The sequence below is a fragment of the Nelumbo lutea genome, chromosome 3 (genome assembly GCF_056320005.1).
Source record: "Nelumbo lutea isolate HS-2025 chromosome 3, American lotus-T2T, whole genome shotgun sequence".
Lineage (NCBI taxonomy): Eukaryota > Viridiplantae > Streptophyta > Magnoliopsida > Proteales > Nelumbonaceae > Nelumbo > Nelumbo lutea.
The window spans coordinates 11,974,137-11,993,315 of NC_142686.1; the positions used below are offsets into that span (position 1 = coordinate 11,974,137).

At 35.6% G+C, this 19,179-nt stretch overlaps 1 protein-coding gene across 2 annotated transcripts; it reads right to left on the reverse strand.

Annotated features, from left to right (window-relative positions):
* Positions 1 to 9,462: 9,462 nt before the first annotated feature.
* On the reverse strand, positions 9,463 to 11,847 carry LOC148862968 (protein NRT1/ PTR FAMILY 5.8-like). Of its 2 annotated transcripts, none has more exons than XM_088975417.1 (4): positions 11,633 to 11,847; positions 11,208 to 11,425; positions 10,501 to 11,012; positions 9,463 to 10,370 (listed from the first exon to the last, which is right to left on the reverse strand). In XM_088975417.1, exons 1-4 carry the CDS (start codon positions 11,685 to 11,687, stop codon positions 9,542 to 9,544), a joined length of 1,614 nt encoding a protein of 537 aa, XP_088831543.1. In that variant the 5' UTR covers positions 11,688 to 11,847; the 3' UTR covers positions 9,463 to 9,541. The 2 variants fall into 2 exon arrangements, with proteins under 2 accessions (XP_088831543.1, XP_088831544.1); XM_088975418.1 differs by having other exon boundaries at positions 11,678 to 11,843.
* Positions 11,848 to 19,179: the final 7,332 nt, after the last annotated feature.

Here is a 19,179-nt window from a genome sequence, read left to right on the forward strand (position 1 = left end):
TTTTAGTAGCAAAGAATTTTTCTTTGCTATTATATAATTTTGTTTTTAAACATTCATGTTGTACTAGCAATATTTTCACTATTATGAGAGATTTTTGTTTGTTTATGCATTTTTCTTTTCATTTTTTTATGGTGGAGAATGATTTTTTTTTTTTTTGTGATTTTTGTTTGTTTATGTGTTTTTCTTTTCATATTTTCTCTATATATGCACTTATTAGTAGGTTGTCAATGCTTTTGATTCCGTTTCCAACTTCTAGTTGAACCAAACAGCAACAATCAGAATCCGATTCCAATTCTTGACTGAACCAAACAGGTGCTACGAAAAAGTGATTCTGATTCTAATTCCTGGGGATTCTGATTCCGGTTGCAATCCTGTCCGCGAACCAAACGCATCGTAAATTCAAGAAAGTAATTTAGAAACTAGATCTAGAAAAATTAAGTTGTAAAAAGATGGAAACAACTAGGTAGGGGATAATGTTAGAGTGACAAAACTGATAGCTAGTTGTATAGATTGGCAGAAGCACATCTTTTTCTTGAATAAGCATGACAGTTGCACTTTTCTTGTATCAAGAGCTTAATAAAGTTGACCACAAGGAACGTCTAGAACTATTGGACTCAAGGGTCAGTTTGGAAAGAGTACAACAAATATGTAGAGTGCAAAGCCTTGTATTTTGCATGGTATTTGTGCTGTACATATTTGTACTTGTACTCTTTCCAAATTGAGCCATAGAATCATATATCATATATAAGCTTATCTGACACAAATTGTACTTGGAGTGATGTTAATGATTTGGAAAAGAAGCATGGAAATAGAATCTTTGATTTCCCTTTTATCCAAGCTAAGTATTAGCTGCCTGCTTGAACGTAATCAGAAGGATGGTTGGACATGGAAATGGGATGCAACATGTTTGTTTTCTTTGTGAGTTCGTTTGTAGTGATTTCCTCACAACCAAAGATATCCTTTTTGGTGCGGATAGCACTTCTAGTACTTAACCTTGGAAAGGCTATTATTATGTGGAGCCTATGTTGCTAACCCCACTTGTGTGCTTTTGTTATGAGGTCGAAAAATCTGCAAATCACTTATTTCTGCTTTGCAAATTCAGTGCATATCATCAGAAAAGAACTGAGAAAGTTCTTTTTCCCACTACTTTTCTTAAAGTTTGCTTTTTTAACTTGAGAAAAGAACTCATAAAGCTATTTGACCCCTTGTATAGTTGTATTTTCACTTACTCCCCTCATGACATCTGAAATTAAACCTGTACCATATGTATTACCTGCACCTGAAAATGTGCCTATGGAAGTACATGTTGATGAATCCCAATGAAAACTAAGGAACAAAGAAATAATTGATGCAGAAAAGACAGAAAAAGAGTGAATGAAAGAAGTGGGACAACAAGTTAGTACAATACTTTGGATACTAAAGGAAGTATATACGAGTATGGAAGATATTCTAGAATCTTTTTTAAATATTATTTTTATTGTAAGCTAATATTGGTAAGAATGCTTCAATATTTTCTTCTTCCTTGTATAGTGTTTTGTAAAACCCAGATTTGTTGGTTGTCTGTTATTGGGACAAGTTCATATTTCGCTTGCCTTGTCACTCAATTAATTTCTCTGTGACAGCAACTGTTAGCTGTTTATGTTCAGATGATACTTGGATGAATCCATCTTTTTAAGTGTTCTTTAAGCTCAGTATGGAAGGAGTATAAATATAAATTTGTAGAGTGCAAAATCTTACATTTTGAATATTTAAACGGTATATTTTTATATTTGTACTCCTTAGCTTTAACATTTTGGTTTTGACTTTGAAGTAACCCACTAGTTGAGGTTACAGATCTATAATTTTTTGCATGAACATTCATGGTGCTAGAAAAGGACATGGAATCGGTTACTGTGGGGACAAAAACACTCAAAATGGGGATCACTTGTCAGTAGCTTCTAAGTTGAATTAACCTTGAGCTTTTTAATCAGTTAGAAGTGGTACCATGCTTCCTAATGCAGTTTGTCAACAAATATCATGTTACCTATAAGCTATACATATATTAGTCTAAATACATTGTTTTTCTATCGTGTAGAGGAACATAGTAAGTCATTTAGCCCTCACTGGGGTTAAGCTTTTTAGAGCAGTTTTTTTTTTTTTTTTTTTCTTGGATTCTAAAAGCTTTGAAAGCAAAATACTACTTTGGTATAGTAAAAATAAAAGAAAACAAACAACTATTGCCTTTCAAATATGTGATTAGGGGAATATATGGCCAGACCTGAGATGGGCCTATTAAAGGGGATTTAGAATAAGATTTTGTGTCCAGGTATTGGGATTGGGCTGAAACCTGAGTGTTGCAACCGAATCCCATTGTTCGTAGGTAAATCTCAGCTACTTCAATCTCACCCATTTGCTCTCTGAAGTCTCCCCTAAGTTGAGTTTGGAAGGAGTACAAATACAAATATGTACACTACAAATTTATACAACATAATACAAAATATAAGGTTTTGTGCTCTACGTATTTGTATTTATATTCCTTGCAAATGGAGCCCTAGTTTCAAAAAATATCAAATGCGGTGGGTGTTGTCGTGTTGAACCTTCCATCGCGAGTGGCATTGTGAAATTTTACGCTTAAGAGCTAAATAAGGATTAGCTGATGGCAATAATTGTTTAGTGGGCTGTGGAACCAATGATACCTTTTGATGCCAACAATAAAATGCATGAACTCATATTTTTTTCACTGATGTGGGGCACTAGCATTGATTCCACTGGTTGCTGATGAACAGCTATTACGTTCAGTTAATCTAAGATTTTCATTGTGTATATATGTAGTGCACTTCATTGGTGTATATATAAGTGTCGGGTGATAAAGTATTTATTTCAAAGAGGATAATATAAGTAATTTGAAAATTATGTAGTGAATCTAGATGGGCCAGACTTTTTTTTTTTTGATATCGGCCAGAAACATAATAAATACTTACTGAAAAGTGCTTAAAAATAAGCTGAAAACTTTTACTTCTTGAAAATGGACTTATTTTCTGAAATAAGCATTTATTCAACTTTTTTTTTCAAACCCAATAAATGCTTAATAGTATGGTCCCGGCCTAGAATAAATTCATTTCAAATAAATGCTTAAAAATAAGTAGGGGCTAAAAACCTAAAACAGTAAAATCCATTTCAAAGTCTCTTACACGATTAGTTATAAACGCTTTTTGGCAAGCATTTGCCGCAATTGGTCATGTAAACCAAAACCCTATTAATAGATATAAATACATTCCAACCAATTTTCAAAAAGTATAGATTTGTATTAAATTCGAACTAATAACTAATCAATATTGAAAAAACTCATATAAGCAAAAAATCTTAAATATGTTTGATCATGAGACATATAAGAGTGGTAGGTTGTTCCGTTGTTGAAGTTTAGGTTAAGTTACTTACCAGAAAAATGTAGTTGGAATTAGTTGTACATACTTACATTCTGCAGCTGCATGGGCGCTGTCGTGTCTGTGTCAAAAGATTTCAAGGAGACACGTTGATCAACCCTCGAATCTAAGAGAAACAACGGGTTGGGTCAGCCTTGGGATCCAAGAAATCATATGTTGCTGCTTCTAGAAGTTACAAGAAGGCAGGCACACCGCACACCCGTGAAGATTTGAAATCCTCTCCATACTCGAATCCACACGGCGATGATAACAAGGATGAGTTAGGAGTTGGGAATTGTGTTTCCCTGGCCTTCCCCGTCAAAAGCTTCCAGAGTCTCTTGACTAATGGAATAAAAAATCTCTAGTAGAATTGGAAAGGGAGATGGACATGGATGAAAACGAACTGGAAAAGATGTATTTGACATACCGGGCCCACAAATTTTGGGCCGAGCATCATAATTGGATTTCAGGATTTGGATCACCCAGTTAGCGAATTCCCGGTAAACATGTAAAATCTTAGAATTTATAAGAGGAAAGATAGAAAAACTTTTTTTTTTCCCTTTTTAGTATTTTTGTCAATTTGTACATACTGGATTAACTGTCATTTGAAGCCTTTGGGTCTGGAATAGTATCAAGTTTAAAATAAAGCCACAAGGCCCACAACAGCTTAAACATGATAACCCGTTTATCTAGAATCTTCGGGTAAATTTTTCAAATTGGCTAAGAATACCAATACCCAAGTAAATGCTCGTCCATAGAATAGAATGTGCCTTCATCTGATTTCTTCTTCCGGTCTTCCCATATGTTCTTGACATCCCTGTTTCTGGGTTGGTGCTATTGTGTATAGACGCTCCTCCAATGGGTCAATCATGTACTCTTTCTTTAATGTCAAATTTAATTTATACAGAAAAAAAAAAACAAGAAAGAAAAACAAATCCACATTTATAATATAAGAGATATCTCTATTAACTGTTTTAATTCAAATGTAAAAAATAGCATGCATGAAATTCATAATTCATAGAATTTGATGCTGACCAAACAAACTCTTTTTTTTATTGTTTATTTAAACAATTAGCAGGTCAAAACTCTTACACATCCCCAATACAGCAGCAATGTATTGGCTTGCTTAGCACTTCTGTTTTTTTGGTGAGAGCATATATATTTGTTCAACTTGAACTTGAGGAGCCCAAATTACCATATAACCCATATATCTCTCTTTAAGCAAAATTAAAGAGGAGGGCAGTTTCGTCATCTCCAACAAATAATCGATTCCTGCAGCCTGCTAAATTCGAAACTTGTTCCGAGGTCCAATTCCAAACACAAAAACTTTTTTAACTTTTAAGCCGCCCATAGTACTACTCCATATAGTCCATGCATACCCCGTCTATATAAACGATAACCTCAGGACCACCTCTCCAACAATCCTACCAAGAAGAGAAATCAAAACCACTCCTTCAATAAATCCTTCTCTCCAACCCTTGAACAAATTTCAATTCCAAATCATAATTTGCAGCTACTCCGATCTCTTCAATGGAACGAAGCAACTCGTTTGGGACTTCGTGGGCGGACCAGTGGGACTACAGCAATCCGGACCCGATCCCTGAGCAGAAGAGCGGAGATGCAACCGCCAAATACAACAAGAAGGTGGGAGAAGGCTTCGAGAAGACCAAATCCGTGGCTTCAGCAGGATTCAAGAAAGTCAAGGAAGGGACTTCTGTAGGTCTCAAATGGATCAAAGACAAGTACCGGAAGAGAACCCAGAAGTGCTAATCCATGGAGATGGAGAGCCTTCTTACGTACCATATCTTCTCTACCAATGGTGTCCAGTTTTCTTTCTTTCTTTTTTCTTTACGGTTTGGCTTTATTTTATTTCACTTTTTTTTTTCTTTCAATTCTCTCAATTGGGAGATGTGTTACTACTGTTGTTCCATTGAGATTCGATATTGTTTCATCACTTCATGTACATCTCTTTTGATAATGTAAAAAGGAGGACGATACATATTGTTACATCATACATGGTCTTTTTAGAAAATTTGATGATACCCCTCTTTCTCTTTCTCTTTCTCTGTTACAACAGCTCGATGGACTCGTCTGGGTAGCCCATGTCGAAGCTGGGAAACACATCATCGATCGTCATCTGGTCACGCCTGTGAGATGGTCAGATATAACATAAAACATAAATAAGGATTCCAGCACATCAAATCAGAGGGTGTCATCTGGTCCTGCACATTCATCCCTACAGATATTTCTAGAGGGTGTCATGCCAGCATCCTCTATTGCGTGATTTTCACGTGCCAATGGAATTAATAGACGTCCACTCCTCTTATCCCGTTTTTAATATATTGAAATTTATATAAAATTTTAAAACAAATAAAAAACAAGGGTTAAGGTTTCTTCTTCCTTTTTGTCAAATAAAAAAGGGTTTTTACGGTTTAGTCCACCTCTGAAATTCATCATACAGTTGGGGGTATGTATCAGCTCGGAATTAATGTCAATTCACAGACGGGTATAAATGTTATAGGTGGAGGTATTCATAAATTTGAAAATCTGAATTCCAAGGTGGAATGCAGTCTAAAGATCCCAACAATAAGAGGGTTTGCTCTCCAAGGAGCTGAATATTAATAAGCAGAAAAACAACGAATAAGATTTTCGACTTTTAGAATTCCCTGACCAACTACAGAACCACTGGTTCCTTGTACAGCAATTTCTCTGGTCCAATTCTGGCTTCCATAACAAATCTGCCCAAGCTAGAACTTTTGGGCCTAGGAGGTAATAAATTGACAAGAAGCATTCCCGGCTCACTTTGAATATCACAAAATCGCTTCCTTCATGAAGCAATCTATCTTAGTAAGAACAAGTTTAAGGAGATGTGTCAGCGTTGTTCGAAACAAACAGAACGTTGTTGTGACTAGACTTGTCATGGAAGGAGTTTGACTTTAATCGAGCTTTCCAGGGTGAAGCTTCCCAAGAGCCTATAATATTTGGACTTATCTCATAACAGGACCAAAGGGAGTATCACTAGGCGCGAACAAAAAAAAAAACCGAACAAAAAAATTGATTAATCAAATCGGTCGATTTGGTTTCAGTTCGATATTTTAAAAAAACTGATAGTTTCATTTCGATTAATCATTTAAAAAAACCGGCGGTTAATCAAGTCGACTGATATATATATTTATATAATATTATATATATTTTTTGAAAATCGAAAAAACACTTTCAGCAGTTTGAGAGATTTTTAGACTTTCTCTTTGAAAGTTTCAAAGAGAAAGAGAAAGTTTCGGTCTCTGCCAGAGTGCCAGATCGGAGATTGTCGGTCTCTCAGTCTTGAAGATTGAAAAATTTCAAGCCATTAGCCCTTTCTTCTCTTTTGTCTTGGTGGTTTTCCTTCCACTAGCTTCTTCGAATCACACTCTCAGTCTGTCACAATCTCACTCTCTTAGACTCTTAGTTATTTCTTCCCCAACCAGCCGACGGCCTTCAGTGCTCCGCCCTCCGACCGAATCACCGACGGCCTTCGATGATTGAGTCACCGACGTTCGACGCTTCGACCAGGTGACCAACTATGTCTATCTCACCTCACTCTCTGTTTTTTGTTCTCTCTCTCATACTCTTCTTCTTCCCCAACAAGCCAGACCTATCAACGGACAAGCATTCGACTGACGTCCGACATCTCCTCTCAGATTCAGCCTTCACTCTCTCAGACCGACATCTAGCGTCTCCTCTCAAATCTAAAATCTCAATCTCTCATCTCTCAGTCTCTCTCTCTCATTCGACAATCACTCGGCACTTAGATTCACTAATCTCTCTCGGTCTCAGCCACTCATCTCTCTCACTCCCAGTCAAGGTTTTTCCTTTTTTTTTTTAATATTAAGGGCATAAAAAAACCAAAAAACTGAACCATGGTTAATCGGTTGCATTGAGTCGGTTTTGGTTTGGTTAAATTAAAAAAACGAAAAGTTCAGTTCAGTCCAAAAAATCACCCCACGGTTCCGTGAGCACCCCAAAGTATCACCAAGGAGGTCATGGGATTGAATTTGTATTGGTTAAACGTGAGTTATAATCGGCCATACAAAGAGATTCCATTCGGCGGGAAGGTGCAGGAGTTCAGTGCCGACTTTTTCTTCCATTACCACTATCTGTATGGTCAGCCACTCTCTAAGTGCTAGTAGCTTAGTCGGCTCACCATGGATGACGAATGTAATGGACTTTGTCCATTGAGAGCAAACCCTTTTTTTATTTGACAAACAGAAAGAAACCCTTAACCCCTATTTTTATTTGTTTTAAAATTTAATATAAATTTTAATATATTAAAAACGGGATAGGAGCGGAGGACATTTGAAATATATATTAATCCCACTTGCATATGCGAGATTCATGCATGAAAGGGTATTGACATAGCACCCTCTAATTTGATATACATGAACATAAGCAGGGACAGATGTAGAGGAGATCTAGACTCAATTGAAGTACTGGGGGGAAACAAGTTTTGATTGTGCTCCTCACATCAACCTCACAGCATGTCTCAGCCGCATATCATATCGGAAATATCTACGGGAAAATACCAGTACATTCTCGCCATGTATTGAAAACATCTCTCAATGATAATACCAAAAATGATGATATCATCATCAGGAGATATTACCAATACACGGAGAGATGTGGTGTAGGACGTTGTGGAGGACAATCTTGTGGGGCCTGATTCGGTCTCATGTGAGGAACGTTCTATAAAGAGCAAATCTCAACCCCAGTTCTTTCCAATTTAATGAAGTTTTTGTGACATTGACGATTGAAACCAAAATATAGTTAAATTATTCATGTCTGTTAACCAACTTTCTACATCATAACATATCATCTAAAGGAATCTCAAGATCTTTAACCGCAAAATCTTTTTTTTTTTTTTGTCCACTTAAAAAATTCTGGTAAAACAGAATCCAATTTACCATTCTCTTTATTTATTTGTCCTCAAAAAAATTTTCTATTTATTTATTTCCAGTGTGTCCGTCTTTTCATCTATGTCAATATTAGAAATAGGAGAGAGAGGGAGGCCAGGGGTAACGAAATCACATTGATGCCTCCACATGCATATCTCATCGTGCATTAGACCTCCTCCTTTCTCATACATGATGTGATTGTTTTTTATTTAATTTGAATTATTACAATTACAAATATAAAAAATCAAAATAAAAATCCTTTTTAAACTGCAAATGGCTATGTGATTGCCTTTTTCAAATTCGATCCCGTTTTAAGGCTGATCTGAATTCATCCATTTATAATGATAATTGTATTAAATATGATTCCACCCCTATCCCCTTGATTATAATCTGATTTGATTTGATATAGGTATATATACCTAGACATACTTAAATTTTTATATTGTATCTATTAATAAATTTGGTTTAAAAGCTGTAGTTTTACTAAATAACATATAGTATTTTATCATTTTATTAAATGTTAATTTTATTATTAATATATAATATTTTATCATTTTAGTACTAAATGTTGATTCCATCGGTTGCAGCCTGGTCATAATACCGATAGACCCAATGCAGAAATCTGATTCCCACTGCACAGTTATAAACATTCAAAATGTCCAATCATTTTAGTTCATTCTATTAATAATAATTCTAAACAGAGAAGTATAGATAGATCCAATACAAAAATCTGATTCTCACTGTACAGTTATAAACATTTAAAATGCTAAAAAACTACATCCTATACACTCATATCCGCCCGTAAATTAACATTAATTCCAAACGGACACCTATCACAAATATACTTTGAACCTACAAGTTTTGACACCGGAGGTATCGGTCATTCTCCCTAATACAAAACCCAACCTAATTATGGATCCTGGCCTGCACAAAGTGATGGCGAAAACCCAAAATTTCCAACCCAACTTGGGTTTAGTTAAGCTGGGAGTAAGTATTGATAAATTTTCACTGGGCCAAAACCCCAACCCGAGCCCAATGTCGTTGAAATTCTTTAAATTGGGCAACCCGTTTGATTTGCATTATTGCATACACCTAAACCCAAACCAAACCAAATTACAAGGAAACCGGTATTATATGAAACTCGACAAAGAAATTAAATTAAAGGAGTTCATCTTGTAGTTGGCATTTACAGAGGGCCGAGGGGCGTTCCTACTTCCTACCATCGTAGTATTTACATAAACTTACAAAGAAAAGCAAGCTTAAGGTGCTGGAGAAGGCGAGCAGCCAGTAATACTTGTCTAGTCGGGCTTCTCTCATGTCATCTGAGAACCAGCTATGCTCTCCTCTCGCACTTGTGATCTTCTCGATGACCGATATTAGAAGGGCACTAAGGAAGCTTCCCACTCCAAAAACACTGAAATACAGACCTACTCCCATGGTTCTCAACCTACTTGGCACTTGGGTGTAAAAGAACTCTTGCATCCCAACCACTGTGAAAACATCCGAAGTGCCCAAAAGAATGTACTGAGGTAGCAACCAGAAGATGCTTAATGGCACTACTGCAGTTCCGGCTGATTGAAGCCCCGATCTGCTAATCTGAAGCCTCTTTGCTTCGACAAGCGCTGCTATGACCATGGCTATGATTGAGAGGAACATCCCAATTCCCATCCTTTGCATCACGCTGATCCCTCCGTCATTCCGACTGATAATTCGAATCATGGGGATGATCATCTTGTCATATAGAGGCATCAGAAACATTATTGAGATGGTTATGGCACTCTGCAGTGTTGCTGGGGGGATTATGAAGTTCTTTCCGATTCTCCTCTTCATTGTCATCCCCTGTTTGGTGAAGAAGGTGGGTGGCTGTTGGAATATGACTGCAAACATCAGGAGCATCGCCCATATAGGCAAGAGCCTCAGTAGAGCTTTTGCATCGTCAAAGGAATGGACCTGATCATCATTTGCAGGGTTTGTATCAAAGTTTCTGAGCCTGGGGCAACCAAAATCTGGCGGATTGCACAGTGGTTTCTCTTGTAGCCTAGAATAAGCAAGAAAAAGTAATATAATGTTGCTTTAATTAACTTCCTCCAATAACTCCATGATCAAATGTGTGGAACCGAACCTTGTTCCAAGAATGAATGAAAGAAATTAATTGAAGGGAAACTTACTCGAGCTCCGTGGTTTTAGATTCTTTCCTCGTTAAAGTGATCCTACCATTCATCACTATCTTTGATGCAGTTGCTTTGATAGATTGAATGATGCATTCTATGTTTCTTTCCCCATCATTCGGCTGCTTATGAATGAAGAATCGGGTTCCACTACACGAGAAACAGGCAACAGATGATGCCATTGCGATTGTGGGGATGGCGAATCCCAATCCCCAACCCAATGTTTCCTGAATGTAGGACATAAGAGAAACACCCAAGAGACTCCCAGTACAAATGCCAAAGTACCACCACTGAAAAAACAGACTCTTCCTGCTAGAATTCTGTCCATTAATGTTGCTGCAAGGCAATTCATCATCGTTTCCGTGTTGATCTGCTGCGAAGGCTTGTAGGCATGGGTTATATCCACCTTGGCCAAGTGAAATCAAATAGAGAGATAGAAAGAGGGATACGGAAGAGCTTGTTTTGCTCCATGACGATGACACCAGTGCTGTGAACGTCAATGCCACGAGCCCCTCGAGATAGATAGAGAAAATTAGGGAGAAAAACCATCAGTTATATATTAAGAGTTATGCTCCATTATTATATTTGAATCTGTTAGTTAAACATCAATGCTATATATAAACAACATTTTCACAACCGTTTCTCAGAGACAGAATATAAGTAGTTAACACTGCAGCAAAAACAAAGATATATAAGAAACAACTCACCACAACATAGAAGAAAGAAGCAGCCAAGAGGGTGGAATACCGATCCCAATATGAGTCGGCAAGAATTGCGCCCAAGAGAGGCAGCATGGATGTAACTCCACACCAGCTGTTAATGGCCTTGGCCGCCGAAGAGTTGCTCAACTTCACTACATCGGTTAAATAGGTTACCAGGTTTGACGCCACCCCCTTGTAGGCAAACCTCTCCACCCCGGCCACCACTACACAGAATCAACAAATGAAACTTCTCTTGTTATAAGTTCATAGTTCATATATATATATATCGATCATTTCTCCTCTTGAGCTCTCAGTTCCTCATTGTTCAATTACCCATATGATGAGTATATGATCCCGGCCATGTTGTCATTTGAATGATCTATGAGTAGTTGAAACAAACACAGCAGAGAATATATGTATAAAGTTCTTACCTATGAGAAGAATACAGGATTTGCTGAGTTTTTTGTATCCCATACCTCCGGCCATGTGCTCAGCAATAAACAAAAGCCTTGGGGGTTGAACTACCAAGAGATGAGTCTCCAATATGAAAGCCTAGACATTATTTTCTGCAAATCTCGATCGGTCTCTCAGATACGATATATCGAACACTTCCTCATGGGAACTTGTGTGCTTTTGTTTGTTGCTTTTAACTTTCACATTAATTATGTATTTTAAACACATCACAAGATTCTTCGCACGTTAAAGCACAAAGAGCGCACAACAGATACATTTGGCAATCACTATCTCACCTTCCTTTCAGTTGGTTGTGTCGTCATCGTGAACACATTGCATGAAATTCACAGTCAACATGTGGCCTTCTGTATGCGTGGCTCCACTAGCCGTTGTCACGGTGGCGCAAATTGCCCGAAGAAAAGGTTTTGGTTTTGAAATTACCATCCGTTGCAGGCACTAGCAGAGTTCCACAAAAGATGGGGCAAAAAGAACACTGCAAAGAAAGTGAAGAAGACTAATAGAGACAAACGGGGCCCAAAAGTAGTACTGAACAGGGCCATCTCATTCTCTCCGTCAGTTCTGTCGTTAATATGATGATATATTATGCTTTTCTAAATTTTCCCTCCAAACTTTTTATCAAGAACAGGGGAAAAAGGAAAAGGATTTTTGAGTGAATGAAGACGGGTTCATTTACTTAAAACGCCCCTATAATTTCATGGATTTTCCCTGCATTAAAGCTTATCTATAGTTCGAGTTTTACTTTAAATACCTCCTCCTCCTGTAGTTTTGCATTGAACTTTCCATTAAATGACGGTAGAAAATAACAGTTTTGACCTTAATGATAATTTTAATAAAAAAAAATGAAAATATCATTTACGACCACTCTATTTAGTTCTTTTTAATCAATTTTATTTTTTATACAAATATTTAAATAAATTCATGAATAAAACTATAGAGAATGTTGTAGTAAATGAACCAATGAACATTGATTAATCCTTTCACGATTCGCAATGTAACGTCCGGTACCGATGAACGTATAGAAACGGATCGAACAGAAAATAGATATACCCGGTACATGCACCACGTTTAATTTGGTGGTTTGCTGAGATGGATTTCACTTGATTTTGTTTTGTTTTGTTTTTTATTTTTGGTGTTTCCAACAAGATGTTTGATTTGATAAAGGTTTTAAAACGGACACTAGTGCGTTTTCATCCATCATTTGCAATTTTCTTAATCGCTGCGCTACTTGTCTATTAATATTCTAGTGATCACTGGCCAACCAATTTATCTAATTCCCGGCTTTTTTGGAGTTCACATCTCCGCCCCACAGCACATCCCCGCCGTGCATTGGAAACATCATCGCGACTCGTACGGAGGGATGCCCTGTGAGGCGTTGTGAGGCGGCCCCTTGTGGGACTCGCTATATTGGAAAACGGGCTGACTTAGAATAACTGGGGATCTACGCAGCTTAATGCGCCTGTTCAAAAAAGGGATTTGTACCATTAACAAACATCACTGCCCAAAACTTTAATGAAAGTCGGGATAATGACTTGGAAGTTCGAAGTTCAATCACCTTAATTCAAGTTTATCTTATGAATAAAGATAATAATAAATAAAAAAATAAAGATAACACACTCAACACCAACTTTTGTCATCATTAATTACTCACCAAGCCAACTTTTTAACACAAGTTTCAGTACAGATGAATGTTTTTTCAAAAAATGATCTGGAATCGGAAATCATTATGGCCACTGGTTTTTAGATTGATGATTCGATTTGTTTGGTCTGAATAAATAGTTGATTTTGAGAAAATAAATAAAAATTAATAATTAAAGTTAAGGTTCAACGTATTGGAAATGTAAGATGTATGAGAAAGACAATTTTAAGAGACATATCAGGATATATTTTGGATACTTATGGATCCAAATGAAAAATCAAGATATGCATAATTATGTTAAAAATTCAAATAAATCATAAAAAAAAATGTTATTAACAATACTTACAAGTTTTATATGATTATAAATAAGTCATTTAAATGTAAAAAGAAACATAATTTAATTTTTATATAAAATGTGACATGTCGAGATATAATTAGCAGCCATTGAAAAATGATTGAATAGCTAAAATGTGGAAAAAACAAAAAAAAAACTAAAATATGAATATATATACATCAACTTTCAAATAACCAATATAATTTTCTTAATATTTATTAACATATAAATTTTAATAATTAATTTCAGTATTTTATTAATAAGCAGCACTAAGAAAAGAAAATATTGACTTAAAACTAAAAATGCATATAATTACAACAAACAAATCTGAGTGGTTTAGTGGTGAAATTATTTGTATTAAAATTTGGTGACTAGGGTTTAAGTTTTGCTATTGTTAATATTTGTAGTTTTTACACTAATAAAATGAAATTAATGATGAGACTTAAATTTAAAATTGTCTTAAATATATGAGTAATTAACTAATTAATGAAGATGTTAGACTTAAATAGAGAAGCAATAAACGGCATTAATGAGAGAAATTCAGTATTAAATATAGATTAATGGAACAAGGGGAAACCGAAACGATTAAATGTAACACATGATTTTTACATGTTCTGTGTATCGGTTTCTTATCGAAATGGTACATATCAGCTGATATGTTGTGATATTTTAAACCTTGATTAAAGTTTAAAAATGGCAAAAAACTGTTAAACGGGCTGACGGTTCAACCACTTATGTCAACGGGTCATTGCCTGATTCAACAGTTTTTTGCCAGGGATCAGGTTTAGGGTACAATGGAACCTGATGCTTGAATGGTTCCCGGGCCAAACAGTCCAACCATCTGAGCCAACATCAGTTCAAAAACCATGGCACAGATAATAATATTAATTGATGGATGGAAAAGAACATGAAAGGCCATTACCCCACCCAACGTTCCTCAGTTACCTAGGATAGTCATTTAGACAGATTGGGTTGGGTTGAAGGTCAATTTAGGATATATTTAGACCTGGTCCAATCCAAGTTTAAGTCTGGATTTGTCAATCTAAGCCCAAATCAAGCTTAACCCAATACATCTCTCTAATAAGGTTTGAGCTTGAACAGGTTAGTTAAGTTCAAAAAAATTATAAATATATTTTTGTATAGTCATCTATTGTTAAGCGTTATAGTTCACTTTACTAATTGAATTAATTAAAAATATGCACAAAGTCTAACCCACAGCCAAAAAACTCAGCCCCGGCTCCTGCAAAAATTAGGATTTGGATGAGATTAGGCCCGCCCAAGTTGCAGCCCTAACCAGGACAAAACATGGTTTGATTTGAGTTGAATCAATATAGTGCAACAGTGTAAAAAAAGGTGCAACCACATTTGGGTGAATAAGTATATATTTCTATGAGACATATCCCAACATGTTGTTGAGAGAGATTGGGACTCAAGGTTAATGGTATAGCAGTAAAATAGGACAACTTGTTTTACCCTTTTTCTCGTGGTTCGGTTTGGAAGAAATGCAAATGCAAATATGTAAAGTGTAAAACCTTGTATTTTATATGTATTTATACTGTACACATTTGTATTTGTTCCAAACTGAGATGAAATACTAAGTATTTGTTCGAAATCATTAGAGCATCTTCTATAAATTTTTCATAATAAAACCTAGAGATCAAATTGCCAAGCTTTATAACCATTTTTCATGCTATTTTAGGGCCCTAAGAATTCAAACTTTAACCAATTATATCTATCTATATAGATAATAAGGAAAATTTTAGTACCCTCTCCAATCATTCAAGGGTGTCCAACAGTCCAGTTAGGTTTGGGCCAGATACATTCATACTCAATCCAGAGATGTGCATAAATCGTAGATACATTCATGCTCAATCCATTGGCATGCACCCTCTCTAGACTCTAGTCTAGTTAAAAATAAAATACAAGACATAAAAACTGCAGGCTTTCGCGTTATATATGTTAGATGCGTCATGAGCCATGACAAAGGAATCTCACAGTACATTATCTTCGACTGCCAAAAAACAATTCAATCTACATGAAACGGCACTATAGTGGTGGCTATTTGGGTGAAGATGAAACAAAATTTTAATTTAATATGACAGTGATTGTCATGGGTCCAATTTCCATACATGAATAGAGGTGGCAATTTTTGACCCAACCCAATCTATCCACTTGTTATCCATCCAATTTCATCGATTTAAAATGTGGATTGAATATAGATTTAGTCACCTATTAGGTCAAGTAAAAAGGGTTGGGTCATATGAAATTCTCTCTCCTTTAATGAATAGGAATTCACAGAAAAAGGAAAACAAAAAAGAGAATAACTAATAGAAGAGAGAAATGACAGATCTAAGAGAAATAGTGGGGATGGGAGACATGGAAGTAACTAGGACTGCATTTGGAAATGATGCAAATATGTAGAGTGTAAAACGGTTCATATAAATTGTAAAATTGGGTTAGTTTTGAACTGACAAATTTACCTTCCTACAAAACAAATTTTTAACTGTAATGGATGCAAACATGAATTCCAATAACAAATATGCCTTTTTTTTTATCAAAATCTCACTTGAATGGAAATTTATTTCTTTTTTATTAAGGCTGCATTTGGAAACGGTGCAAATGGAGTGTAAATCCTTGTTCAGGGTAAATTTGCACTCTGGTTCACTTTTGCCTGTGTTTTACAACATTACATTTATGCATTGATAAATGACAGACCAATGCATATTTACATTGATAATAAGATGAAAAAGTATATCAATAGAAAAGAAGTAAAATTGCATTTAAGTGGGCTTTTGATTAAAAAAAAAATAGCATATGCTTTATTTGGAATTCATGTTTGCATTCATTACAGCTAAAAGTCTGTTTAGTAAGAAGGTAAATTTGTCAATGCAAAACTAACCCAATTTTGCAATTTATATGAACCATTTTACACTCTACATATTTGCATTCACACTTATTTGCATCTTTTCCAAACGTAGCCTAATGTGCTTTTACATCTTATTATAAATGCAAATATGCATTGGTCTGTCATTTGTCAATGCATAAATGTAATGTTGCCAAACAGAGGTAAAAGTGAACTAGAGTACAAATTTACCCTGAATCGGGATTTACACTCCATTTGCATCGTTTCCAAGCGCAGCCTAAAAGAATAAATGTTGGATTTGTGTTATGAAGAAAACAATAATACTTTTTATTTGTTTAATGTCTTTGAGACCTTGAACTCTCCTCAATAGCCACAAGACATTACTTACATGAGATTAGATTTGCTACCCACAGGCTTCCAACACCATGTCGGAAACATGTTTGGTAATTGTATGTTGACATCAATGGGGTCACACTTGAGATGTGTGCAATAGATGTGTTGGGAGTTATATGGGTAGTGTCTTGTGAGTGGTAGATCTGAATATCGGATTTGTTCCTCCCAAACTTGTTCCTCACACCCACCTCAAAGTCTTTGTAGTTATGCATTGAGAGCATCTTCCCACGAATAAAAACATATAAGTACAGAGATGTTCTTGATGTGTGACTGCAAAAGCTGTGAGGTGGGTGTGAAGACCAAATCCCAATTCAATAGATCTGAATTCTCACAAAAGAGCGATAGGTGTCTCAAGTGAGCATGACGATCATGGAATGTTGGATATGTAACGTCTTGGTTGAGAGAGATTAGATCATGTTGTGATATGTGGCTAGGGGTGGATTCGAGCCGAATAGTATGAGGTTCGAGCTCGGCTCGATTCGAGCTCGATTTTGAGAAAAAATATTTTATAAAAATATTTTTATTTGATATTTAAAAAAATTAAGAATTATAATAATTAATAATTATAATATTTTTGTTATACACATTATTTTCTATAATTTTATTATATATATATATATATATTCGAGCCAGTTCGCGAGCCAAGCTCTAATAGGCTTGAGCTCGGCTCGTTTCATAATCGAGCCAGTCAATTAGGCTCGGGCTCAATTGAAACCGAGCCAAGCTGAACTTTTCACGAGCCAAATTCGAACAACTGGTGAAAAACTCGGCTCGTTACCACCCCTATGTGTGGCTATAGATTTTGTCGATAACTATGTGGATAGAGTCCAACATGACTTATAGCCACACATCCCATTCAAGTATAAAACATGTTCTAGGTGTGTAGCTACAGATTATGTGTAAAGCTGTGTGGGTAGCAGATCTGAGATTGGATTAACTGAAGGCAATGGCTATTTGGGTGACTGTAGTCAATGATGATGCTCCATGCCAATTATAAAATATTTATAGCCCATAACCAATCAATCTCTTGCATAGCATTTATTGATTCCACAACCCACTATACAACCATCGCGTTCAGCTAATCCGATCAACCCAACTACAGAAGAGATTATAGGTTTATATATCAATTCCATGCAGATCCAGTTTGCTTCTCCCGAGTTCTTAATTGTCTGTTTTGCTCCTTTTCCTTTTGCGATGTTGGATTTAAAGACAAATGATGTTTGTATGTGGTTTTCCTGCTTGAAATTATTGATATGCATTAGGGTTCTCAGTCCAGCATTTACGGTGTGGATGCCAAATGTTTTAAGTTTTAACCAAGGTTTTTGAACCGTTGTTGATCCGGATGGTTGGACCGTTTGACTCAGGAATTGTCTATGCAATTGGTTCTATTTTATTTCAAATTTGGTTTTGATAAAAAACCATTGAAAAAGTCAATAATCCATTGATTCGGGTGGCCGAACCGTCAACCCATTGATCTGTTCAATAATTTTGGCCGTTTTTTATTTTTAATTATTTTTTAATTTATTTATCAAAATAAATCGTCCGTTCGAACCAAATAATTAGACCGTCAACCCAAAAACCGGTGACCAAAACGATTCTATTTCTAGGTTATTTTTTAAAATGTTGGTTTTAACTTATAGTAACGGTCCATGAATTGTGGAGTTCTCTGGTCTGAGGTGCTGCTGATTCACATTATTTGTCCGCCATCTTCCATTCATTTGATTCTTTCAATCACTCATTTAAGTTAATAATTGTGGTAGCAAATAAGGTTTTATTTATCAAAATTCATGTGTATCATAGATTTTTCCATTAAAGAGATGTTCTTAAAAGCTGGCAGTTCAAATAGAAACTAGAAAGTGCATCATCTTGACTCTTATTCCTGGAGCTACATGCAGTGCCCATCTTGTAGTTGAGCATTGTTTTATCGGGTAGACAGTATTTAGGTCCTGTTTGAGAGTGCTTTTAAGTTAAAAATAAGTCGTTATTAATTAAGTGCTTAAAAGCAATTCATTTGACACCCAACTTGTTTAAGTTCTTATTTTAGTCTTTTCTCTAATAAGCACTTAAAATAAGCATTTGCGATTATTTTGTTCTTTATTTTCTTTCAAAATTTTAAAATATACCCTTTGAAAGTACTTTTATTAAAATTTTTTATAAAAACATTTTTATGAAAGTACTTTTATAAATTTCAACTAGGGATAATTTTGTAAACGAAATTTTAAAATTCAACTAGGATAACTTTGGAAGAAGAAATTGAATAAGTGCCTTATTGTATAAG

Coding starts and splice junctions, on each gene's coding strand:
- LOC148862968 (XM_088975417.1), bottom strand. CDS start 11,687: ATGGCCGGAGGTATGGGATACAAAAAACTCAGCAAATCCTGTATTCTT. Junction 11,426..11,632: donor ATCCTGTATTCTTCTCATAG/GTAAGAACTTTA, acceptor GATTCTGTGTAG/TGGTGGCCGGGGTGGAGAGG. Junction 10,371..10,500: donor TCTAAAACCACGGAGCTCGA/GTAAGTTTCCCT, acceptor TGCTTATTCTAG/GCTACAAGAGAAACCACTGT.